The sequence below is a fragment of the Pithys albifrons genome, chromosome Z, assembly GCF_047495875.1.
Source record: "Pithys albifrons albifrons isolate INPA30051 chromosome Z, PitAlb_v1, whole genome shotgun sequence".
Lineage (NCBI taxonomy): Eukaryota > Metazoa > Chordata > Aves > Passeriformes > Thamnophilidae > Pithys > Pithys albifrons.
Genome location: NC_092497.1, coordinates 12,179,992 through 12,205,748, shown reverse-complemented (window position 1 = coordinate 12,205,748; position 25,757 = coordinate 12,179,992). Strand labels below are relative to the sequence as shown.

Genomic DNA, 25,757 nt, shown 5'->3' with positions numbered 1-25,757 from the left:
GAGGATCAAAGAAGTAGAGACTCTGCTAGTGGCTGCACAGACCCTGAGATAAGCCCTCTCAAAAGAAAGAGCCACACAAGTGCCAAAATAATTTATTATTTCCATGCAGGTTTCTACAGAAATACCAGGTGAGTATCTCTGAGTTACTATCCCCATTCCTAGAATGATAGGTGCTGTGAGGTTAAGAGGCTTTAGACCAGGTGCCTCAGTGGAAGGAGCCCTGCATCACTCACGACACCAAACCATTCTGTGTTTAAAAAAGGCTGCTAAACCCAGAAGAAAACACAGTTTCATTCTCAAGATAGTATTCCTTTTGTTGCATCTTCATTTTTTTCCAAAACTGGTACTTGCTTTCATTGTTAAACTCCAGACACAAGCAATGTGCATGTTTCAGTTCTGGGAGAATTTTAATTTACAATGCTGAAGACTGACTGTAGCGACGTCCTATTTGGTTTTGCGTTTCTCTTTTTTGGTTCTGGTGTTTAAAGCTCCACTTGCAATTGATGTGGTGGTTGCTCTTGCATGTTTTGTGGCTTTTAGGTGTTCAAACAATTTATTTCGGGATGGAAATGCACAGTTGCAGGTTACACACATGATGGAAACTTCATTCTACAATGAGAAAAAACACAGAATGCTTCATATTCATATCAAATATGTAGTAAGTGTAGTACATCAATTTGTTATATGCAGTTTCTCTTATACAATGAAATGTGAATAAGCTGTCTGCTTCTATCACCAATACTACATTACTGATTAACAATATATGTATTTTTAAAAATAATTGCAAATATAACTTCTTGGTATTTCAAATAACTCTAAGTAAAACCAAGAATAACAATGGAAGCCTTACAAATCTAATTCAAGGTAAAGAATACTTTTGATCTCACTGGACTACACACACAATTCTTTAGGTCCTAAGATGCAGTGAATTTAGTATGTCCTACCTGTAGTTACTACAGAGTTTTGTTCTCTCTGGGGAAGTATCAAGATTTTTACTGCATCTCACTTGCCTGGTGACAACAGCTTTGTCCTCATCTAATTTTTATGAACTGCCTCAGGTGCAGAACTTTAGCAACACTTAGAACTGAAGCTCGGTTCTGCTTTTCTCTGCAAGACTAAGAGCACGAGTTCCAGTCTCCTGGCTTCTAACAAAAACACAAGAACAGAATTTGTGGACTAGAGGTGATCAGAACAACCAACCTTGTTTGTAGTAATATGACCACAATGTTTCACCTCTCCTAGGAAGACAGCCTGAGAGGGCTCGTTTGTTCAGCCTGGACCAAGGAAGGCTCCAGGGAGACCTCACTGCAGCCTTCCAGTGCCTTAAGTGGGCTTATACAGGTGAGGGAGAGGGACTTGATATACATACAGAGTGACAGGACAAGGAGTAACAGTTTAGAGAGTAGGTTTAGATTAGATACTACGAAGAAATTCTTTACTCTGAGTGTAATGAGGCACTGAACAGGTTGCCCGGAGAAGCTGGAATCCCTCCCAGGAAGTGTCCAAGGCCAGGCTGGATGGGGCTTTGAGCAACCTGGTCTAGTGAGAGGTGTTGCTGCTCATGGCAGGGATGTTAGAATGAGATTATCTTTAAGGTTCCTTCCAACCTTAACAATTCTATGATTCTATTTTAAATAGTGTAAGTAATTTGACATACCGTGATTGGGTTCCCTGAAGATGTCTGAGCAGACTTTTTTACATCCCTGACTTTCTTTCCTTTAGGCTTAGTGCTGCTAATAGACAAAAGGAAACCACGATCAGTGCGCAGGAACATTCAACAATTATGAGCTCTGATGCTTTTCAGTAATCAATGTCTCTGCTGCTCTCGCTTCTTCTTCCTTCACATAACCCAAGTTCATCCAAAAAAAAAGACGATTTAATTCACACAATCAATTGTTGATCTCAGTATGTCAAATCAGCTACTACTGGTAAGTGATACGGCAGCAATTTGCAGTCAAACACCACTTCCAAAGAAGGTACTACACTTTTTGTTCAGTATCATATTTATTCAAACCTGCTTTAGTGAGCAGCCCCCGAGTTCACATTTGTGAGTAAATTTAGATTTGTTTGACAGTATCAAATGTGACACACAATGACAATGACCACAACATTGCAAGCTAACGCACCTTTTTGCTTCACTTTTTGTTTCATTGTCTTGGCTGACATCATCTGTAGTGCTTGTGTCCACTGACACAGCACACATTTGGTCATCATTTACCAACTCCTCTGCTAAGCCATTTTCCTTGTCCACACTGGGCACCTCCTTTTGTTCAACTGTTTCTTCATCAGCACTTTGATCAACGGAGTCCTCGTAACTCTGTTCAGAAGAAATGCAAGTTAAATACTTTCGTGACTATGTTTATAGTAGCATACTCATTTACCTCAAACGTGCGGGTAGGGAGAAAAGAAAGCCATGGACATTTTAATTTTACTGGCTGTTTTCAGTAAGATTGTAACAGATAAAACGATAGTTCTCCTGTTTTGAAAGATGAGGCCACCTGTGGTGAAAGGAAGAAACACCAATAAAAAAGCTTCTAAAACCACAGCAGAGGAGAATGCAGGCAGCTTTTAATTATACATAAGGTTCAACTTGTTTGGAATACCATTTCTCATTTCACAGATAGGGGCTTGGCTTGTAGTTTTGCAAATGGCTAATTACTTGGGCTAAAGTTTTCTGTGCCAGACACCTGTGTTAGTACCCTTGAGCCAAAATAACTGAGTTGACTGAAACCAGACAGACACACTGTATTTTCCTTCCCTAACATTAGAAACACTGGCAGCCTTTTCCACATACTGGATTAGACTCAATACAGGCATTTGGGCAAAGTATCAACCCCCTATCCGAAGCAAAACAGCAAAGCTCCCAAAAGCAGGATAACAGATTTGACCTAACGCTACATTAATGCAACTCTATCACCTCTACTGCAGAGTCTCAGTTAGCTGAAAAAACTTGGCTAATTTACCTTCAGGAAAAGAAAATAAAAACCACAGTGATTCCCTGTCCTTCGTAACACTTGGCAGAGGATGGAGCTTTAGATCTCTCTGCACAAGATTCCAGCTTATGCTGTGCAAGAGTGGCACCTACTGTCCAGGCTGGAGCAGGCCCCATGCCCAAAATGATGGGACAGAGACACAGTGCCCATATGCCACCTGTGCACTGAGAACAGACCTTCTGACCTCAAACAGAGGAGGAAAGAATTAACTGGAGCCTGATGGCTAGCACAGAAATACAAAGGTCAAGCCAATACTGACGTGGACTATGAACTGGACCAACCAATGTAAAGCCAGACAACTTTTTAGGTGGTTGAAAGTCTCAGCGAAGTTTCTTGAGGGCAAGAGATAATGATGGAGTGGGAGATGGCAGAGAAAGTGAACAGAGAATTGCAGACTAGAGGGTTTAGTCTGGGGAAAGACAGAAAATGATCCTGGGAAAGGATGGAAGAGGCAGTACCTGGAACAGATAGCTCACTGGGACAAAGCTAGGACTGAAGACTAAGCAGAGAAGAGGTAATACTTGAAAAGGATAAAACTTGACAAAGGCAGAAATAAGAGTGCTCATTATGGCACTCCTGCCACTCAGGCCTGAAACAGCTAGCAGTTGGTGAATTTCACCTGCTGCTGTAAGCACAGAATCTGTCAAACCATACACAGACTCAGATCCTGGAATGCAACAGATTGGTGTTACCTGTGTTTACAGATCAAGTGAAAGGTGGAATGGATGTGTTCGTTCCAACAGCTACAGTGACAGCAGGATGCCAATACAGCATTAGTCTTTTCACCGTTTCCCCCCAAATTAGAGATTAACAAACAGTACATTATATCAACTCCTGCAACTAAAACCAAAAGCTACATGAGAAGGAGCTGTTAATGCACTGAGCTGTTAATGGTAATACACAGCTGGTCTTTCTGATTAATTCCTTTCATTCTCCTTTTCTTGTCTATTTCCATCTATTTTCCTTATACTTTGGACTACAGCCTTTTTAGAGCCAGCATCACACATTAAAATCTGCACAAACATAACAAAGTGAGGTCTATGAGATTATGATCATATTTTGTGATAATAAAGTGCAATAAAAATTGTTCAGAAGGCAAAGAAGAATTAAAAATATTTCAAAACAATCTTCAACTTCTGTGGAATTTCAAGTTCTCCTATTTTTTCAGGACAAAAAAATAAGATAGGAGATAAAACTGGCTTGTAAAATTCCCCAAGTATCATTATATGACTACATACCTTCATTGTTTTCTGTTTCTTCTTCTGCTTCTTTGAGAGTCTGTAAAGATAAGAATTTAAAAATAGCTCTTTCCACGAAAAAAAATCCAACCCCCAAAAAAACCAAACCAAAGCCACAAAAAACCCAAACAAAAAAATGCTGAAACCCAAAACTAGTAGAATTTACAGATAAATGCGAAGATGTGTTTTTCAGTAGGCATAAAGAGATACTCATGCCTGAAACTAAAATAACAGGTCTCCTAAACTACTCACTGCATTTAGTAAAACATTTATTCTGCTCAGACTAAGCCTGAAGATACTAATGAGACAGCTGGGATTTTGCTCTGGCCATTCAAAAAAATTAAGTTGTGCAACTTAGTTCATCAATTCTGATTTTAATCACCTGTTTTTCATGAATGCCAGCAATCAACTGACAGAAAGTACCAAATCAATAAACATTGTCTCAGTGCAAGTTCTCCTCCTTGAAAAATAACAATCCCTTCTTTTCCTTAACATGTAACTTTAAACAGCAGAGAAAACTTGAGACTATTGTTTTACAGCATTTAAATACAGTCATACTAATGTATGTGTTTTACTGGAACTCTGATGCTAAGAAGTATTTCAAGTTGCCCAACACAGAGTTCCAATGCAACTGCAAATCATCAGAAGCTCCTTCTGAGGGCCACTAAGACTTATTAAATCATGAGTCACAGTAACATTAAAACCAATTTAACATACTTCTGCTTAGGTACATCTTCCGTTTCTTCCTCCTCTTTAGTATTGATTTCATTTTCATCATCCAAAGACACAGGAAATTTCCCTTCTTCCTCTTCCAGTTGGTGTCGTAACAGTGCTACCATCTCTCGATGCTTCTTTGATTTTTCATGATTCTTCATGCTGTGAAGACCAGATCATTACTGCAGGTTGCTCTGAGCAAACATTGTTATATTTATATATAAATTAGTCACAAGCTTATTATCCATCACTATGAAGTATGTAAATTTCTGCACTGACAATGTCTCTACTGGAAGGACAACACTGACCATTATATGAAGTCAAAAAGTCTTTAAAGTGCGTTTTTAAAGAAGTTAAAACCCAACACCCCCACCCATAAATCCCCAACCACAAGCACTTACGTTCTCTCAGTTTTAAAAAATTTGTCACAAGCAGGGCAGTACAGACCATCAACAAATTCAGCTTCTCCAGTTTCATCATTCGGTTTGTCTGAAGAGATCAGTGGGGATCAGGGAGACAAAGTCAGATGAGCAATTTTTGAGCAAGCTGCTCTTTAAGCCTCAGAAAACAGTCACAGCACTGACACTCAAGTTCTTCAGTATTACTAACACACAGATACATCAAGGCTGCCTCACCAAACCACACATTAGAACACATTAACAGCTGTAGCTTAACTTCCTCTCACGTTCAAAGGAAAACACGAGAGGCTCCAGCCTGGCACCCTCAGCAGGACGCAAAGAGTTGTACTACAGTCAGACCTGTAAGTCTGAGGTTGTAAGTGAGCCAACACTCAGGCTTCAATGACTGAACAGAGATCTCCTCCCCATATACCACACCTTCAGCGCCTTTTGTCTCCTGTTCTTCTAACTCCTCTTCACCATCTGATCCATCTCCAAATTCCTTTTCATATTGTGCCTCCATCTCTTGTAGCTCTCTCTCCAAATCTGACATAGTTATCCAACTCTGCTCTTTATACTGTTCAGCAAGCCTGCAAGGAGAATAATACAGTAAATTCTACACTGTGTCTATGAGATGGGAACTACAACAGTGTTACTTAAAGGTAACTTGTTCTTAGGTGTTGGAGGAGAAAAGTTCCGAACCTATTATGATGGAGTAAACAATTGCCCGTAGAGCTTAGGAACATGAGCAGTTAATTTGCAAGCAGAAATATTAATGTAGGTAAGTCCTGCTTGAATTTCAGGTAGAACATGCTGTGCAGCATGGACAGTATCAAGCTGACAGCAAGAAAGTCAGCTCAGTCCTGCTGTAAGATCCAAACTCACAAAAAATACAGGACCACAAAATCCACAAGCACATTACTCCTTGACTGTGCACTATGGGAATGTACCAGCTCAGTTTTCCCAAAATAAGTGTGGCCTAAATTATCAATCAGTGCATCGCAGGACAGCTCAATTTTGCTCCAGCTGGCCTTTGGACTTAGAATTATCAAGCAACTTGTCAGTAAATGCATAACTCTGCTTCATTGTCCCTAAAGGGAGAAAATATATATGTATAAATTTTACATAATTTATCTGTATATTTTTAATTATTATATAATTTCAATTTATATGCTGTTATTTTGCAAGTGCACCCTTACTGAGAATTTAAGCTCCTTCCTCCCATATGCAGGCAAAAAGTTCTTCCAGTTGAAAAAATAAATTGTGTTTACACTTGGGAGACCATCTCTTCCTATTCTGGGAAAAATAAAAGCATCATAAACTGCATTTAGTCCAATGAAAGGGTCCTTTCCAAAGAGTTAAAAGGAAAAGCAAAAGGAAGTTCATTTTTCCCACTTTCTTTTTAGCAGGTACAGTTCCAAAGCAGATGAAGCTGATCTAAGTCCAGGTTGTCATAGTCCTGTTCTCTCTCATTCTAAAACTAACATGGTTTTTTTAATTTAAAGGAACAATGATAACTATTAAATCTTACTTCCACAGCTAAGTGAAAGCACACTGGGTTCTGTGCTATTACAGCCAGCAACCCACAGCACCCAGATAGCTTTCACCAGTTATCTTGGACCCCTACAGGTCAGTACAACGCAGACACTTAAGTTTTAAAGAGCTCAAGACTTGAGACCAAAATTAATACCTAAAATTTTCAAGCATGCTTAGAAGAGCAAACGCACAAGAACCTAACCCTAAACTGTATCCCCATGGATAGCGTGTCCAACCTGAAAAGCTTAGTTGCACATTTACATACTTGGCTTGTTTGAGCTTCTGTTGCCTCCGAAATTCCTCTGCTTTCCTAGTTTTTTCTGCATTTTGTTCTTCTACAAGTTTTCTGTGAGCCTGTACTCTTTTATCCCTTTTACGAATAAAGGCCACTAGCTGACGGATCAGTTCATTCCTCTCCTTCCTTGCTTTCTCTCTCGTTTTCTTGTTCTCTTTTTCCATAGCTCGTTTCTCCCAGCGGTTTGAGGCTTGTCGTGTGTCATACTCTTCTTTCCAAGCAAAGTTTTTCTGAGTACAGAAACTCTGCCAATATGCATAGAAAGGGTGGACTACCTGTAAGAAAAAATAATTAAGTCACTTGTTTAGCAGGGATACACAAAAATCATGCAAGTAATTCACTGGTAACAGTTTTGTTCTGAACTTCTATAGAGGCCACAGTTTTGTCTCAGAGTATAGATAAATCACATGAAGGTTTAAATAAACCTCTAATATCATCCTTAAAGTTTGAAAATGTGTTAATTCAACAACCTTGTCTATACTATGACAAACTGACACATTGACACTAGCGTCTTGTTACTTGGCTGTGCTGTTATTTTTCCTGAAATCAGGTGACCCACCTGGTGGATGAGGGGAAGGCTGTGGATGTGGTCTATCTGGACTTCAGCAAGGCCTTTGATACTGTCTCCCATAATATACTCCTGAAAAAGCTGGTAGCCCATGGCCTGGACAAGTGTACCCTCTCCTGGATTAAGAGCTGGCTGGAGGGTCGGGCCCAGAGAGTGCTGGTGAACGGAGCTGCATCCAGCTGGCGGCCGGTCACCAGTGGTGTTCCCCAGGGGTCTGTGTTGGGTCCAGTCCTGTTTAACATCTTTATTGATGATTTAGATGAGGGGATTGAGTCCATCATCAGCAAATTTGCTGATGACACCAAGTTGGGAGGGAGTGTCGACCTGCTGGAAGGCAGGAGAGCTCTGCAGAGGGATCTGGATAGACTTGAGAGATGGGCTGATTCCAATGGGATGAAGTTCAACAAGGCCAAGTGCCGGGTCCTGCACTTTGGCCACAACAACCCCCTGCAGTGCTACAGGCTGGGCACAGAGTGGCTGGAGAGCAGCCAGGCAGAAAGGGACCTTGGAGTACTAATTGACAGGAAGCTCAACATGAGTCAACAGTGTGCCCAGGTGGCCAAGAAGGCCAATGGGATCCTGTCCTGTATCAAAAATAGCGTGACCAGCAGGACCAGGGAAGTGATCCTTCCCCTGTACTCTGCATTGGTGAGGCCACACCTTGAGTACTGTGTTCAGTTCTGGGCCCCTCAGTTCAGAAAGGATATTGAGATGCTGGAGCGGGTCCAGAGAAGAGCAACAAGGCTGGTGAAGGGACTGGAGCACAAGTCCTATGGAGAGAGGCTGAGGGAGCTGGGGTTGTTTAGCCTGGAGAAGAGGAGGCTCAGAGGTGACCTCATCACTGTCTAGAACTACCTGAAGGGAAGTTATAGCCAGGTGGGGGCTGGTCTCTTCTCCCAGGCACTCAGCAATAGAACAAGGGGGCACGGGCTTAAGCTCTGCCAGGGGTAATTTAAGTTGGATATCAGAAAAAAATTTTTTACAGAGAGAGTAATCAGGCATTGGAATGGGCTGCCCGGAGAGGTGGTGGATTCACCATCCCTAGAGATTTTTAAACACAGATTGGACGTGGCGCTGGGTGCCATGATCTAGTAAATGAACTAGAGTTGGACCAAGGGTTGGAGTTGATGATCTTGAAGGTCTTTTCCAACCCAATCGATTCTATGATTCTATGAAAAGCACAGTCAGAATCAGATGTGCTGTCCACAAGCTGGTACATGCACAGATTGCCTATTAACCACCATATTAAATCACATCAAAGATTGGCCAGTGACCAGAGTAAAAAAATCAGTAAAACAAACACAGGCACATAATGGCATTTCTTCCCTGTATACTCTTTTTCCAGAGAAAGACAGAAATTAATAACCCTTGATGATAAAACAGCACAGAGCCTTGGCTTGCACAGTTTAACAAGAGGCTATGTGAAGATGCATTTCCTCCTGTTTTGCTAGCAAACTATATATATCACTGCAGTTTAAAATTATGCCCTCTAGCTTTCACATTAAAATTAAAAATAAGTGATCTTCACTTATTCTACTCTCTTTTACTATTCATGAGTAACTGCTGGATTAATAACATGGCATAATAATGACTTTGAGTTTGTTCTCTATTCCTCTCCAAATAATTATTATCCTTCTGCATTTTGTATCTTCAGGAACCAAGATATGCCTAGAATTCCTTCTTATATCACTTGCCCCATCAATCTTTCTTTTACCTGTTTACTCCTGTATGTACTACTGCTTGTATTTTGGGACACTTCATAGAGGTATTCAGCCTAATAGCTTAGTATCTCCTCTTATAGTGACTCCTCTTCTCCTTCTTCCATTTCCAGCAGCCTATCTACATGCAAAGTTCTAGCTGTGGCCTCTGGCAGGTAAGTCACTGGTGTTTTTATCTGCTATCACAAAAAAACAGCTCTGTAATTACCATATATTCATATTTCATCCAACAACACAAGATTAGACTACCTAGCTCAGATTTCTACTTCAGAAGGGGTATTTCTGTGCAAAAGAAGGCATAGCCATCACTTGTCGACAGGTATCATCCTCACCTTCACCAGCTGTACGAGCTGAGGCTCCCCTTTCTCAGCAACCAAATACAAGCACATCTCTGACATTCTCCAGCAGTCTGTACAGCACCCCTTGCTGAACTACCAGGTGGATTTTGGTTTGCCTACTACTCATACTTGGAGCTGACTGGTTTTGTTTCTGCATCTAGTTGACCTCTAAGTCTTCTCTTCCCATGAAGGCTTGTCAACTCACGGCCTTATGAGTACCTTTCCTGTCTGCCTGGCACTGATTAAGCTGCCTCTCAAGGTTTTTGTGGATTCACCAAAGAGATCGAACCAGAGAGTATTCTCATATAGGTTTTGAAACCTCTGTAGAATTTTTGTAGTTCCCTTCTAAAACTCTTTTCCCACAATACTCCCACTGAGTAGGGAAGTGAGGACTGCAATGCTGGAATCCTCTGACAGTGTAATATCTTTGTCTGAATATAACACAACAGGGAAAATTACCTTTCTAGTTAACAGAGGCTATTTGCTATTAAATATCTCTATGAATCCCTAGGGGGGAAAAAAAGTGAGCACTTCGCTTCCAGAATCACATGAACAAGGCAGATTTTAAAGTATGTTGGTGAGAGAATTCCAGCCCTTTCTGCAGTTAATAAATGACAGTATAAAAGCTATTTTGAGTTTATAATCGTATCTGTGCCCATAGCCTCACAACAGGCAGTTTCTAAAAGATGTTTCAAGATAACTCCATTAACAGACGGTTTTTACCTGGTTCTCTAAACTATATATATTCTTCCTACGAAAGATTTCAACTTTTTAAGCCATTCTATTATTATTCCTGGCATCTAAACACCCATTCTGACACTCCTTAAGAGGATGGATTTGTAACTTTTTTTTCCAACTCCAGCCAACTTTTGCACCACTTAAGTTACTAACTTTTAAGGCATGTAACTTTCATAAATAATTTGCCATAAAGGTGACAGGGAGAAGCAGCAGACTAGAGACAACATTTGAGTACACTTGAGACTGTGCAGTTATTCTCTGGGAAAAATGTTATTACTTCACTTTTTAATTTCAACACAGGAATACTGGTAACCTTAAAAAAAATCCTAAATCTGATAGAATATAACACATAGTTGGCAAGCAGATGACAAGAATTCAGGTGTCCCCCATACATTTTCTTTTCTTGCTTCACAAAGGAAAGCATGCAATGTTTTCAGAATCAAATCTTACTACAGGCTAACTGCAGATGACAAGGTAATCATAGTGGGGAGCTCACATTGCAGGTCAACCACATTATCTGCTTTCTATGGGCTGTGCTACACAGTAAGTGCCATGCAGTTTTCCTATATTGAAAAAAAAATTATGTCAATATCTCTTTCTGTAACGTAAGTTGTGTTACACACTGGTAAACTACTTTCATCAGGAAGCAAACATCTGTTCTTTTGTTTTACAGGTCTGGCACTACACTTAAGTTCCACCAGCATAATTGATGGTTGGCCCCATGAAGTGTTTGATAACTTACCCTAAACACTAATACTATAGTCTGACAGGAAATACCAATTTTAATTCACCTAAATATTACAAATCAGAACACAAGCACTTCCTTTATAGTAGTGGGCTGCAATAGTAGAAAATTGACTACAGAATCATGGTTTTGTGTTCACTTCAGAGATTAGCAGGAGCCCTTCCTTTGGTTTCAGTGTGGGATAAAGAAATGGCTTAACTCCATTACCTTCAGTTCAGATTTACACGTGTTCTTACCGTATCATAGTCACTTTGGGAATATCCAAACATAGGGAATTCTTCAGGATCTTCCTGGGTCATGTATTCCATCTCTTCTTTCGCAATCTTTTCAAAAACTTGTCGATAGACTGTAAAGAATCCCTGAAACAAACAAATAAATAAATAAATCTGGCTGGTTTTGCATGGCTCAGTAACAGATATACAAATGCTCAGGTGCAGGAGTGTAATACTACAATTCTGCAAAAGCAACTCAAAACCAGGGTAAAGGCCTTGCAAGCACTTGCTCTAAAGACCCATCTGTTTAACATAAAGTTCCATGATCTTGCATGCCTTTTCATTTTATCTCCTTCATGTAGTCTATCTCTCACACCTGTAGTCAAATGTAAATCTAAAAAGAAAGAAGTTTTCAGCATGCTGGAGATGGTGATAAGTTTCGAGTTACACAGGATCAGTTTTTGTGGAAGTTCCAGATAAAAAATTCACTGTTAAGTATCCTACCTTTTTTAAAACTAGTATGTTACTGACTCCTAGCTCAGTAACAAAAAGACAGGTAAGTACTTTCTCTGGCAGAGGTTTTTCTGATCACATGAAGCGTTTTAATTTATATGGAGTATTTTAAAATTCAGCAAGGAATTAAAAAAATCCAATAGGAAATTCAATTATAGGAAGCACACTTTTCCCAAGGACTCTTGTTACATTGCTTTTTTTGTAGTTTGAAGCATTCTAGCCCGTTAAAAGTATTTCTGAATAAACAGATGGTATTGCAAAGCTCTGGAATGCTTCACTATATAACATCAATAAATAACATGCACACACTCTGTAGTTGTATGGCTTAGCTGGAAATTATGATTAAGTAATTGTTGGATAATATGCAAGAATTAAAGCTTCCCTAAACTTTAGTACAGTGTAAGTTTTGCCTTAGATTTGTGTAAGCATTATTATTACCTATGCTAGTAATTCTACACATAACTTTTCAACAGGAAATACATGGAATTAAGAGTGATTCATTAATTCATTACCTTTTCATCATCTTCATATCCAGAATAGCAGCTAACAGTGAAGTAGTGCAGCAGATCTAAACTATCATCTTGATATTCTCCATCAACTCCTCCTTTCAGCAAAGCCTCCCTGTGATTATCATACCTAGAAAAAATTCACAGCATCAAGGATGTAGAGACACAAACCATTCCCTAGTGCTGATAAGCTAACACGGTACACCTATCACACCTATCTTAGCCAAGTGTCTGTAATTTGACACCCAAAGTCTCCAGAGAGAAAAATAAGCTTAGTAAATATTCTCTCTTGAACTTTAGTTTCCTTTCTGTTACTTTATCTGCATTATCTACAGCAGTAATTTCTTAACAGGTAGGTAGCAACCACTTACTTTTGAGCAAGATGCTTCAGAAATGTGTAGGACATTATTTAAATCATCTGATACTTACACACACTCAAAAAAACTAAAGTCATACATTGGCACATAAAACCAGAAAACAGTGCTGTATTTTCAAACAGGACAAACTTAGTACAGGTGGTTTTGGGTACATAACCTGGTAGATGCCTCAGCCTGTTTAAAAAGCAAGCTACAAAGAACACTAAAGAAGATGTGCGTATTTCAGACTGGGACTGTTACAGAAACGAACACCCCGTGTGTCATTAAGGCTAAACATCTGCCTACCGAAGGACGCTGAACACGTGCTTGCATTCCCCTGGTGCGGGAAGGCTGGCCAGCGGGGCACCGAGACACCGTGCAGGAGGAAAACAGGCCAACACTTGGTGTCCGCAGAGTACCGCTCAGTGCCCCGCACATTCCAGGCACGGTGCGGGAGCGGAGCGGGCCCACGCCAGCAGGCTGCGCGGCTCTCGCCCCTTCCCGAGCCCACAGCCACACCTCGGCTCCACTGGCCGGTGGGCCCACGAGCAGCACTTCCCACGCCCTGGCACCGACAGCACCTAAACTCGGCCACTCCCAGGCCAAGCGCCGCTCACCAGGCCCTTTCCTGGGGGTCGCTGAGCACGTCGTACGCCGCCTGGATCAACTTGAACTGCTCCGCCGCCTCCTCCGCGTTCTCGAGGTTTTTATCTGTCGGGCAATTGAACGAGACGGCGTAAGTCACTGCAGGGGCAGAGCGGCCGAGCCCGTCCCGCCGCCCCCGGCACCCGAGCCCACCGGGGCCGCGCTGCTCCGGCCGGGTCCCCGCCCTGGGTCCATGGCCGTACCCGGGTGCCAGCGCAGAGCCAACCGGCGGTATGCCCGCTTCAGCTCCTCGTCGGCCGCGTCCCGCCTCACGCCCAGCACCTCGTAGTGGCACTTCATGGTGATGGCGATGGCGGCGGCCGCGGTGCCGGCTCGGGCAGGTGGCTCCGCCTGCCGCGAAGTGCCGGCCGGCGGGGCAGGGACAGCGCGCCGGCAGGGGAGGAGGGACGCGGCGTGGGCACCGGGCCGGGAACTGCCGGGGAAGAGAGGAGGGACCGGTGGGGCGGGCACTGGGCCGGACGCAGGGAATGGAGGAGGGACCGGCGGGGCGGGCACCGGGTCGGGAAGTGTCGGGGAAGGGAGGAGGGACCGGCGGGGCGGGGACCGGGCCGGGAAGTGCCGGGGAAGCAGGGCGGGACTGGGAGGGTTTGGGCCCAGCAGCCACGCCGTGGCGAATTGACCGGATAGCAGAGAGTCAGTTAAGATGGAAAAGACCTCTGAGGTCATCGAATACAACCTGTGACCGAGCACCACCTTGTCAGCCAAGCGCCGCATTCTGTTTTTCCTTAAAACGCTGCCAGGGCCGGTGATTCCCCCATCTCCCTGGGCAGCCCATTCCAATCTCTAATCATCCCTTCTGTGAAGAAATTCTTCCTAATGACCGACCTAAATCTCCCCTGTCGCAGTTTAAGATTGTGTCCTCTTGTTCTCCACTCTCCTGTCCGGGAGAAGAGACCGACCCTCACCTGGCAACGCCCTCTTTTCGCGTGGCTGTGGAGAGTGATAAGGTCTCCCCTGGATCTCTTCTCCAGGCTGAACAGCCCACCCCTCCCAAGACTTGTGCTCCAAACTGTGTTATGCTTCCCCAGCCCCATTGCCTTTTCCTCGTCCTTTCCAGCACCTCAATGTCCTTCCTGAACTGAGGGGCCCAGTCCTGGGCACAGCACTCCAGGTGCAGCCCTGCCAGTACCCAGTACAGGGCGAGAACTATGCCCCTAGTCCTGCTATCCAGGTATTTCTGATTCCTGTGAGTGCTGACGAAATCAGGGGCACAACCCACTCTCAGGTTGCAAAGTAACACGGGTTTTTTTGACACCTGTGCTCTTCAGAGATCTTAGCATTGGTCCAAGCTGCTTTTTTCTATCAGGTGCATATCAGTGGGTCCCACATTAACAGAGGTTTGGGTCAAGACAGTGCGATCCAGAGGTCCTGATCTCACTGTCTGATCCAGAGGTGACAAGTTGAACAAGTCAGCAGCGTCCTAGCAGCCAAGAGGGACAACCATGTTCGGGAGCCATCAGGCGAAGCATTGCCAGTTCATAGAGGGAGGGGATGGGGCCGCTCTGCTCTGTTCTGCACCAGGGCAGTCTCGCCTCAAGTCCTGTGTGCAGTTTGGATCACCTGAATATAAGGATATAAAGTTATTGGACTTATCCAGAGAAGGGTGAGATGGAGAACTTGAGGGCAAGACTTAGGAGGAGTCACAAGCTGAGGCTTGTTAAGCCTGGAGAAGAGAAAGTTGAGGGGGAACCTCACTTTGTTATACCATTTTTACAGAGTTTTTGGCTGGGATAGAGTTATTTTATCCCAGTAGTAGGTATAGAACAGTGTTTTGGATTTGTCCTGAAAACTGTGTCACTAACGCGATGTTTCCATTATTGCTGATGATGCCGAAAGGGTTTTTGTTCTGATTTTCACATTTTGTAGATTTTAGGAACACAGTAGTTGTAGATTTTTAGAGGGTTAATATTTCTAACAGTTTAAGTTTAATGCCTTTCTATCACTACCCCTGTCCCAGAACAGGGAGCTCAAATTCCTTTAGTTAATTAATCTTGTTTAGACTCCTTTCCAAGGTAAAGAGCTGAAGGATATCAAAAGGCCTACAGAATGAAACATAAACATAGGTCAGTGACCCAAAAGCCAGAATTGGATGAACTCCAAGAGACCTTTGTGTGCCTGAGGAAGAAGAGTTGATGAAGACAGAGGGTCTTGACGACCCTAGACCCAATTCCAGGGGTGGGACTGGGGCTGAACTGAGAAATGTGTAAAGCAATGATTGGAGGGATCTTATTATAAAAGCCATGAAAACAAGAACTGAGACACATGCATGTCATCCTGTATTCCTGTGGGCTGTAGGCCCTGTGTATTAAAGGACCTTTACTTTTTATCTTACCCTACACTAACGTGGCTCGAAGTCCTGGTTTTCGGGGGAAGGGTCATTCACGGCATCACTGAGAACGAGGTCATGAAATTTAAACGGTGAAGTAGCTTAAATATATTAAGGAAACAGTCCCAGAGACGTCTGTAAATACTCATTTACCTCAGTTAAGGACAGTGTCTTGGAATCAGACCTTAGATATTAGGAAAACCATTCTTCTCTGTGAGGCTGGTGAGACACTGGAATAGGTTGCCCGGAGCAGCTATGGATGATCCAGCCCTGGAAGTGTGTTAAGGTCAGGTTGGATGGGATGCCATGTTAATTTTCGTAAACCCAGAATCTCAAAAGAATGTAAAAAAAAAAAAATGAACACAAACTCAATCCTAACAAAGAAATGGGAATTTTGTTTACTTAACATTGAAGTACAGATAGTTTTGCCTGTAAAAACAATTATTTACAATATGAGGTCAATATAGCTAATTCCATCCCCTGTAACATTTATGCTGATGTTTCAGTTCTAAACAGCTTTTTTTGCTTCTTCCTCTGAATTTTGCGTAGTTTCTTTTTATCTTTAACAATTGGCTTTGACTCTGGTTTCACAAGCTGTATTTCCACTGGCTTTTCTTCAGCTGGAGTTTCAAAGACCACTTCGGTAGGATCTTCTTTAATAAGGACCTTACTTGCTTTTTTCTTCTCCTTTTGCACTTCTTTCACATGCTGTTTCTCTCTAAACTTTGCTGCCACTGACAATCTTACCAGCCGTCGGTGCTATAAAAAATAAGAATTTAAATTTGAACATGTTTCAAATAAGCAAGATAAAAGAAATCTGGTACTAAAGAAACACATGGTAATTTCTCTACTTAATGGTCAAAATCCTCAGTGTAATGACATCTTTTCAGTGACTTTGGAATTCATTCCGTATTTAGAAAATTACTCTATTCTCAAATTATGATCAGTTGGGGCTCTTTTCTATGAAGGCTCTTGGAAAAGGGCATATGTGATGCTCCTGCAGAGAGACTGCATGATCAGTTCTCAAATTAGCTGCTAAATGAAAGATAAAGACAGAGCTACTTACCGTATTTGGGGACTGGTAATGAGGATTTTCATACAGAGTTGGTCCTCCAAAGCTACCTTGGAAGATTTTTATGAGGTTCAGGACAAAACGAGGCCCAATTTCTACTAGAGATGCATCTTCTTCTATTATCTGCAATAAAAAGAAGACTTTCTTAACTTCTCATGGATCAAATAAAAGTACATGATCTTGTAGGCACCTTGCATATGGTAATGCACAACTGAATTTAAATAAGAGATACAGTGCCACTGAAGCTGATAAGTTAGACTTGTATAAACACAGTTCTGTACATAAAGCAGTTCTTTTAGGTTCAAGCAAGCTTTTATAAGAGTACTAAGTATCTGTAATTCCTCCTTCAGAAAGTAAGCTCCAGCTCACTTTGGGTCAAAGCAGCAAATAACGCTACAAGGCAAAATACAGACTTTGGGAAGTACTTCCTGTTACCAAGTCATCCATCACAGAATCTCAGTGAATACAAGCTGATTGAACCACATCTCTCCTGAGAGACAGGAGAAGGTAAGTAATTTCAGAACACTGAATCTGGAAGCACTAGAGGTTGGCATATACTGATAATGATTCTTCTCATTTTATTTTAATTAATAGATTTGTTATGAAATTACTCCAGTGAGGTCCTTCTGAAGAGCTAAGAGAGACCACTAACCTGGTAATTCCGAAACCAGATCCTCTCATCTGTAACGGTGAAGGTGAAAACGTGATCGACAAAAGGCTGGCTTTTGGGGTGATACTGTGGTGTACTGAATATCTGTAATAAGAGGCAGTATTTCTGAGTATCTACAGTTTAAGAGGTCAAGCATAAGTGGCTCATTTTGTTTTAATTTACTAAGATCCCAATCCCAGGTTACATTTCAAAACTCAAAAACTTAAGAATAAGTGTTAAAGTCATGTTAAGAATATGATCCAAATCGTTTGAGGACTTTCTTAAAGTTCAGAAGTGTAAAACTGCTACTTGAAAAACCACTTAAGATTTTTAAGTATGTTGTGAAAAAACATTTCCAGTGAAGAAGAAACACTGGACTACACACTGACCTGAATAAACAATTCCTTTAGCAGGGCATAGTGTGGCTCCTTGTCAAATATCTACAAAGAATAAAAATTTAATTTTACATAAAAATCAAAATGCAATAGCAGTACAAACAGAAACGTAGGAAAGTCAATGAAATGAAATCTATACTTACTGGATCAAAAGACAAGAGGGGCCGTGAGCCCCTTAAGCAATTTCCTGTCATCTTCAATTCAGCCAGTGTGTGAACTACAGTGGTATTTAAAGTGACATAATTTTAGTACTTAACACAAAACTGTACAGACAGAAAAGAGTACATAGTACTGTCAACCAGCTTACCGTTCTGCACTAAGAATTTAGCTGATGGTCCCTGTGGTGTGTTTGAAAGCCTGCAGAGAACAGGTGGTGGGGAAGACAGAAACAAAAAAAGCTGTTAATAACAGCCAGAAGGAATGTTGGATTTTGAAAGTACAGCCTCATTCATGTATTGAAGTAAGTTCTGTTTCTTTCACGGCATTATTGAGTTCCTTTAACATACTCATAAACACATGCTTTTTAAATAATTTTGTAAAATGCTTCTGTCAACAGTCTACAAAAGCTGGTCATACACTGCAAATGTGCACTATCCACAGAAGTGCAATATTAGAAGAGATTTAACTACGCAACGTTATTTCATGCATCTTCACTGTTACAGTAAGAAACTTCAGCTGAAACTGAAGCATATGGAGCTATAGATAAAAATGTACAAAACTAACATTTCCTTACCACATGTAGAGATCCTGTTTCTTTTTGGCTTCAAAAAAGATGCACTTATTGCAGTTTTTCATTTCACACACCTACACAAGACATATCAAATTAGCTGTTTACAAATATTCTGAAGACTTTACTGAAAACTTTCCACACACATTGCTACAATTTCCCCCCTCCAAAATCTAAGTTCAAAAGCAAACGTTTTAACTTAGTAAATTAAGCCTAGTAATCCCCAAACTTTAGTTGAAGCACTTGTTTTGTTGAAAAAATCTCGCACATTTTTAAAAAAGAAAAATAGCTTCATTAAAGCTTCAAACAACCTGATAAGCTCTCCAGGATACAAATTGAGAGCAGGAGCTGTAACATTAGGTTCTAGGTTCAGGACTACTAATGTCCTGCTACATTGTTTGGGCCAGTTGCATATTTGTGTTCTGTGTTCTTGAAGTATGAACTGCACTACACCTTTCACATATATAGAAAGGCACATTCTGTTTTATTTCTTCATGACAAAAGTCTATGTTTTAATTAAAAGTTTAATTTTGACTTTATTAATCAAAAATTAAACTTCCTGTTTTAACATGAGTGCTTTCTGAATATCAGTAATTTTCATCTATGAAGTTATATGACTCCTGTAACTAGTATGAGATCCTCTGAACTTGGCTGGCCCTTTCTCATTGAACTTCCATACAAAGTCAAAAAATAAAAAAAAAAGGCACTAGAAAAATTGAAACACCCATGGTTACCTCATTAATTACAAACAACTGGTCTTTACGGTCCATTTTAGTATCTGGAAAACAAGAAAAACATTTAAGAGGCTGGAAAGCCAATTTAACACAAGAGGTTCACTTAACAGTCAGTCCTGGTGCAAAAATTTTGCTAGTTTATAAATGAATCAATGAAGTTGTTATAGTCATGTTATGGAATAAATAAACATATCAGCAAAACCACCTGTGCATTTGCAGGACTGATACCATAGGATTAATTTCCCAGAAAATATTAAGATACGACAGCTACCGTATTTGTTGGCTCAGAAGGGGTTTGGTGTTTGCTTAAGATAGAAGTTTCATCAAAACAGTTATGTACTACATTTGAAAAAAAAAACAGGTCGTCAGAAATTCTTGGTTTAAAAGTATTTTGAAAATATCATTTAGAAATGATACTTAACCCTACCTGCTTTAGAGTGAGGCATCAATGTCCTTAAGTCTTGCATTAGGTGCCTTGTTCTGAAATTAATGCCACGAGAGGAGAATATCAGCACTCGCTCCTTGTTTTTCCATTTACCCTAGGAAAAAAGACACAAAAGTTATGTAGGAAGTTTCTAGCCTTCATACTATTCCAACACAGCAAACAGTAACTACAGAAAAACACGCCTGACATTATCTGCCCACCCGCAGAGAACCACTCTCAGCAAGAGCGATGGTTCCCTAGAGAACGCAGGGGCCTTGCTTTTCCAGGAGGAACTGCCATCCATCCCGCTCCAGCATGCTCCCAGGTAAAGCCTTTCCCTCCCACCATAGTATTACAAAGCCACGTGCATTACTTATCCACAAAAGCTGCCTTTCCTTCCCTGCAAAACGAGCTCAGAAGCAGCCCCACAGCACAGTGCAGCTTTTCCTACCGATGAGCATCCAACCAAACCTCCGAACTACACGCGCTAAAAGCAGTTACTGAAACCTCCTCAGGGCGATGGAACAGGCACAATTTCCATATATCTTTTGCGCAAAACAGAAGTCCCCAACTCTCAGAAACACTTCTGAGATCACGGAAACACATCTTATTTAAATCGACCAGAAAACCTCTCTTCGCGCACCCTCACGGGAACAACACCCCCCCCCCCGCGTCACTCCTACTTGCGCTGGGACTATGAAACATCAGCAACAAGCCCGGCCCCGCACTCCGGGGACTCCCTGGGGCCAGGGGCGGCTGGCGGCGGTACCTGTGACACGGGCGGGGGGATGCTGTACTCCTGAGGGGCGCCGCCCGGGGCCGCCTCCGCCTCCGCCTCGGCTGCGCCGGGGCCGCTCCTGGGGCGCTTCGCCTTTCCCGCCGGCAGCGCCGCACGTTTCCTCTTGCCCGCCGCCATCTCGCCACACGCCGTGTGCGCTGCGCCCGCCCCTCCTGCCCGCCCCTCCTGCCCACCCCTTCCTGCCTTTCCCTCCCGCCCTTTCCTGCCTTTCCCGCCCGCCTTTTCCTGCCTCTCTGCCCGCCCCTTCCTGCCTTTCCTGCCCGCCCTTTCCTGCGACCTCCCGTTTCTGCCTCCGCCTCTCCTGCCCTCCCTTTCCTGCCCTGCTCTTCCTGTGCCAGTCCCTCCTACCCCCTCTCCTACTCCCCCCCTCCTGCCCTCTCTCCTGCCCCCTCTCCTGCCCTCCCTTTCCTGCCCTCCCCTTTCTGTGCCCGCCCTTCTTCCCTCCCCCTCTTCCTGCCCTCACTTTCCTGTGCCCGCCCCTCCTGCCTTCCCCTTCCTGCCCTGCCCTTTCCCGCCCTCCCCTTCCTGCCTTCCTCTTCCTGCCTTCCTCTTCCTGTGCCGTCCCTCCTGCTCCTCCTCCTGCTCCCCCCTTCCTGCCCCTCTCTTGTCCCCCCACCTGCTCCCCTCTTCCTGCCTTCCCCCCCTCCTGCCCTCTCCTTACTGCTCCTCGGCCCCGCCCCGCCCGGCTCGGTCGCTGCCCGCCCGGGCCCGGCCATGTCGCTCTCGGCTCAGCCCCCTGCCAGCGGCGAGTCCTTCCTGCTGTCCGCCAGCCTGGCCAACGCCCGTCACCTCTCCAGCCTCCTGCGCGCCGTGCATTTCCAGGACCACGCCACCTGCTTCGCCACGGCCAGCGGGCTCCGCGTCACCGTGGAGGATGCCAAGTGCATGCAGGCCAACGCCTTCATCCAGGTGGGATATCGGCGGCGGGGAGGGCACCTCTGTCAGAGCCCTTGGAAAGGCCTCACTTATCGCGTGTGTCCAGGTGTGGGCTCCTCAGTACAAGAAAGACAAGCAGCTCCTGGAGAGAGTCCAGTGGAGGCCACAAGGATGAGTCAGGGCCTGGAGCATCTCTTGTTGAGGAGAAACTGTGGGAGCTGGGCCTGTTAAAAGAACGCTGATAAAGGATCTCATTGATGAACATAGATGTTTCAAAGGCAGGTGCCAAGATGATGGTGCCGGGCTCTTTTCGGTGGTTCACAGTGACACAACGAGGAGCAATGGCCATAAATTAAACCACAGCAAGTTCCATCACAACATGAGGGAGAAATTCTTTCCATTGAGGGTGGCAGAGCTGCCCAGGGAGGTCGTGGAGTCTGCCTCTCTGGAGACATTCCAAACCTGCCTGGACGTGTTCCTGTGTCACCTGCTCCAGCTGACCCTGTCTTGGCAGGAGGGATGGACTGGGTGGTTCCCAGAGGTCCATTCCAACCCTAAGAGTTCTGTGATTCCACGCTTACCCACAGAGAAGGGGGAGACTTTTCTAGAACCATGTCACAGGTGCAGGAGGTGGCATGGAGGAAGGGCTATGATGAGGCTTCCGTAACCTGCCAGCGTGGTGGGTTTGCTCCCTTGTTTAATGTGTTGGCACCTGCCAGGCCTGTGGCTCCTTCTGGCCATGCTGTGCTTTGATGCACGAGCAAGGTCTCAGATTATCTGTCTTTAAAGTGTTTTTATTATGTCTCATCTCAAAGCTAAAAGGTTGGATTTATGTCAGCGGCGAAAGAGAGCAGAGATTCACAGACACTTGTCTGAAGTTACTGGCTGGGCTCAGATGGTTGTACTGTGCTCAGTGCACCCCAGGATGGGGTTTGCCCTCTGGGCAGCCAGTGAAATATGTAATTGCTTTTCCAAAAGCAGCTCATGTCACCCTGCTTTATTTCTGAGGTTCCTGCAGGTACTACAAAGCCCTGAGTGCTGGGGGCAGATAGGATAGCGTGGAAGGGTACAGGCTAGTCAATGGCAGGATTCAGCAGTATTTCAGTGTGGTGAACTCCCTGTTCTTACATTCTTTTATTATTTGAAATGTTTCCTCATGCTTTGAGTGAAGAAAAGCGAGTATTTTTTCTGGAGAACAGTAGTTCCATGAATGTTTTCAGCTCCAGAAATAGGAAGCTTCATGCTTTGATATCTGTAGCTTGTTTTTAAACCATAAGTGTTTAAGTTTTTATATTTGTGCTATGCTACCGTCTTTCTGCTGTGACCTGATTGTATTTTGCCAGTTTTGAGGAGGAAGACCCATTTTTATATAGTCAATATTATGTTGCATGTAGAAATCATTTTGTGTTTCACTGATTCTGAAAGTGAAAGCTCTGAATTTAAGGAGGTAAATGCAATCTACAAAATAGTTACAGAAACGCCTTTCTTTTTGTCTCTACTCTAACTTGCAGGCAGAAATTTTTCAGGAATTTGCTGTTCAGGAGGAATCAGTGGTGTTCCGGATCAATTTGTCTGTTCTTCTTGACTGCTTGACCATTTTTGGAACCAGCTCTTTGCCAGGTGTGGTATATTTTGTATGAGTATGTGCAGGGCTGTGTGAGTGCTGCAGGACGCACTGTGTACTCAGGTGGGCATGGCAGTTCTTTGGGCAGCTCTGCCATGGCAACTGTGTGTTGAACTCCACATTTCTCTGCAGTTTTAGTTGTGAATGACCTAAAGACCTAAGTCAAGTGTACTGGACAGCACTAGACATTCAGATGATTATTACATTACTAGAGGAGGATGTGACTGCAAGCTAAGCTGTGTTAAATTCAATTTGAGTTGCACAAGTTACAATAGTAGTAAAGCAAGATGATGTGAGACACAGAGCTTCAGGACCATGGAGGATTTTTTAATTCCTCTGAACTGTTTGTAGCACATACATCTTTATTCTCACAGCTAGCATTAACCTGTTTCATAGATGCAATTATTTGGATTTGAACTATCTACACACAAATAATTTCATTTTGCTGCAGAGGGTCTAGGAGGCTGCTCTGTGTTACAGTAATGTATTGAAGGCTGGACCAAATATACTGAATCAAATTAGTCTGTGTGCCAGTAAAATGTGTAAAGTAATCAAATGTGATAGCTCTGTTTGCTGCAGAATGTGTATGTCATTCCATTTTTCAGGAACATCAACAACGCTTAGGATGTGTTACCGTGGTTATGGTTATCCCCTGATGCTGTCCTTGGAAGAAGGAGGAGTAGTGACAGTGTGCAAAATTAACACTCAAGAACCTGAAGAGTTGTTAGATTTTGATTTCTGCAGTACGAGGGTTGTTAATAAAATCATCCTGCAGTCGGAGGGGCTACGAGAAGCTTTTGCTGAGCTGGATATGACCAGTGAAGTTCTGCAGATTACCATGTCTCCAGATAAACCCTACTTCAGGTACTGGAAACTGTGGTTTCAACTCAAATGTTCATGCTTGACCTCCATCAGTGAGGGCTGGAAGTTTCCAGAATGGAGAGGAGGGAACTATTTTAGAATACTGCTTCATTACAGGGAGAATTGTAATGAGTATAGCAAATCACAATATGTAATCTAATCAACATGGTGAACAATTGACAACCTGGTAAATGTGTCACTGGTGTGGACAGGTTAGCATTTTTAATTGAAGTGAAGCAGACAGCTGTGTTTTGTGAAACAGCCATTGGGATATGCACAAAGACTCATTCTGATAAGTTTTTAGAGCTGTGATAAGTATTTTGAGATGGTGCTTTTTGTCTTCCAGGTTATCCACTTTTGGAAATGCTGGAAGTGCACATCTGGACTATCCTAGGGACTCTGATTTGATGGAAGCATTCCACTGTAACCAGACCCAGACAAACAGGTTAGGAAGTCTGTGATCAGTGCCCTTTGTGCCAGATCATGCATTCTTGATGGGAAGTTTAAAATCTGCTCTTGCCTTACTGTAGCACCTATTTCACTAGTATAGGAGGAGAAAATATTTCCAATCTGATAAAAGTCTGTGTCTGTAATCAAAAGCTAAGTGGTAACAGTATCAGTCTGATATTGTTACCAGGTAAAGACTGAATAAGAGTAGTCCTAGTTGGTTTTTATTTATTTTGTGGCTTTGTTTGGGAGTAAGATTTCTGCTCCTCTTTGCACAATGTATTTTCTTCAGATTACTTTTGGTTTCCCCCCTGTAGGTACAAGATTTCTTTGCTTAAACCATCTACAAAGGCACTGGCCTTGTCTTGTAAAGTGTCCATTCGAACAAATGCTCAAGGATTTCTTTCACTTCAGTATATGATTAGGAATGAAGATGGACAGATCTGTTTTGTGGAATACTACTGTTGCCCTGATGAGGATATTACTGAAGCAGAACTGTAGGTGTATGTGCTGGCATCTGTAATATATTTTTTGTTATATAAAATACTCTATTTTTTTACAAAATAAATGCAAGCTGTAAAGGTTGATGGACTTAATATTCTTATTTTTTTAAACTCTGCAATAAAGAATCTGAAGACTTTCATTTTCTTCCTTTGCAAACATTTCTTATCCTTGACTCAAAAAAACTGATGCTGAAACAGCAAAAAGGGCAGTTGATCTGTAAACAATGGTTGCAGCAGAGGTGTTAAAGTAGTGTTTGTGTAATACATTGCTGCTTTTGCAATGTTCTCCAGCATTTTTTGTTGGCGTTTTGTTTTTTGTCTTTGGCTTGTAGTAATCAATTACATAAGAGAAACTCTGAATACTAGTGATATATTAGCCAGTTAAATTTCAGTGACTTAAAACTGACTTTGTCTTGAAAGAGGATAACATTTTCGAACTGATCTTTTAATAGCAGTGGTAGTTTCTTTCTGGCAAATGCTGCCAGTGAAGCCACTAGGCTCCTCCTCATCTGGAGTAAGTCAAATATATATTCTCAATTCCTTGGAATTTCATCTGATACCAATTTACCATTTTGACTGCAGTACTGGTGTTGAATTGGAAAACTGATATAAAAGCCATGATTTACTTAATCATTACTCACAACTGTTCTGGCAACGTCATTGTTTTGCATCAATAATTTATTACACATCTGCAAGAATGCTGCTGCTGAAATGTTTGTGTATGTATACAACCCTGGTGCTACCCTGCTACTCTTTACTAATGCTGTTAAAAACCATCAGAAGAAA

The 25,757-nt window shown here is 42.6% G+C and overlaps 3 protein-coding genes and 2 long non-coding RNA genes across 6 annotated transcripts; 3 read left to right on the top strand and 2 right to left on the bottom strand.

Annotated features, from left to right (window-relative positions):
* Window positions 1–58: 58 nt before the first annotated feature.
* Window positions 59–13,979, bottom strand: DNAJC21 (DnaJ heat shock protein family (Hsp40) member C21). Of its 2 annotated transcripts, none has more exons than XM_071581614.1 (12): window positions 13,717–13,979; window positions 13,486–13,579; window positions 12,519–12,642; window positions 11,518–11,640; window positions 7,145–7,449; window positions 5,782–5,933; window positions 5,347–5,434; window positions 4,949–5,107; window positions 4,232–4,271; window positions 2,127–2,317; window positions 1,658–1,733; window positions 59–609 (listed from the first exon to the last, which is right to left on the bottom strand). In XM_071581614.1, exons 1-12 carry the CDS (start codon window positions 13,811–13,813, stop codon window positions 445–447), a joined length of 1,614 nt encoding a protein of 537 aa, XP_071437715.1. In that variant the 5' UTR covers window positions 13,814–13,979; the 3' UTR covers window positions 59–444. The 2 variants fall into 2 exon arrangements, with proteins under 2 accessions (XP_071437715.1, XP_071437716.1); XM_071581615.1 differs by having other exon boundaries at window positions 1,658–1,730.
* Window positions 1,253–11,625, top strand: LOC139685077 (uncharacterized). The gene is made up of 3 exons (XR_011700021.1): window positions 1,253–1,341; window positions 9,574–9,615; window positions 11,210–11,625. It is a non-coding gene; the product is annotated as an uncharacterized lncRNA (long non-coding RNA).
* Window positions 13,514–17,689, top strand: LOC139685078 (uncharacterized). The gene is made up of 3 exons (XR_011700022.1): window positions 13,514–13,604; window positions 17,283–17,439; window positions 17,527–17,689. It is a non-coding gene; the product is annotated as an uncharacterized lncRNA (long non-coding RNA).
* On the bottom strand, window positions 16,236–20,836 carry BRIX1 (biogenesis of ribosomes BRX1). Its single transcript, XM_071581618.1, has 10 exons — window positions 20,631–20,836; window positions 19,865–19,976; window positions 19,438–19,481; window positions 18,710–18,780; window positions 18,284–18,333; window positions 18,120–18,193; window positions 17,971–18,021; window positions 17,585–17,686; window positions 16,927–17,055; window positions 16,236–16,619 (listed from the first exon to the last, which is right to left on the bottom strand). The coding sequence occupies exons 1-10, from the start codon at window positions 20,775–20,777 to the stop codon at window positions 16,350–16,352; spliced, it is 1,050 nt and encodes a 349-aa protein (XP_071437719.1). The 5' UTR covers window positions 20,778–20,836; the 3' UTR covers window positions 16,236–16,349.
* A 31-nt stretch (window positions 20,837–20,867) lies between these two features.
* RAD1 (RAD1 checkpoint DNA exonuclease) lies at window positions 20,868–25,128 on the top strand. Its single transcript, XM_071581617.1, has 5 exons — window positions 20,868–21,569; window positions 23,048–23,156; window positions 23,766–24,024; window positions 24,368–24,466; window positions 24,786–25,128. Exons 1-5 carry the CDS (start codon window positions 21,375–21,377, stop codon window positions 24,967–24,969), a joined length of 846 nt encoding a protein of 281 aa, XP_071437718.1. The 5' UTR covers window positions 20,868–21,374; the 3' UTR covers window positions 24,970–25,128.
* Window positions 25,129–25,757: the final 629 nt, after the last annotated feature.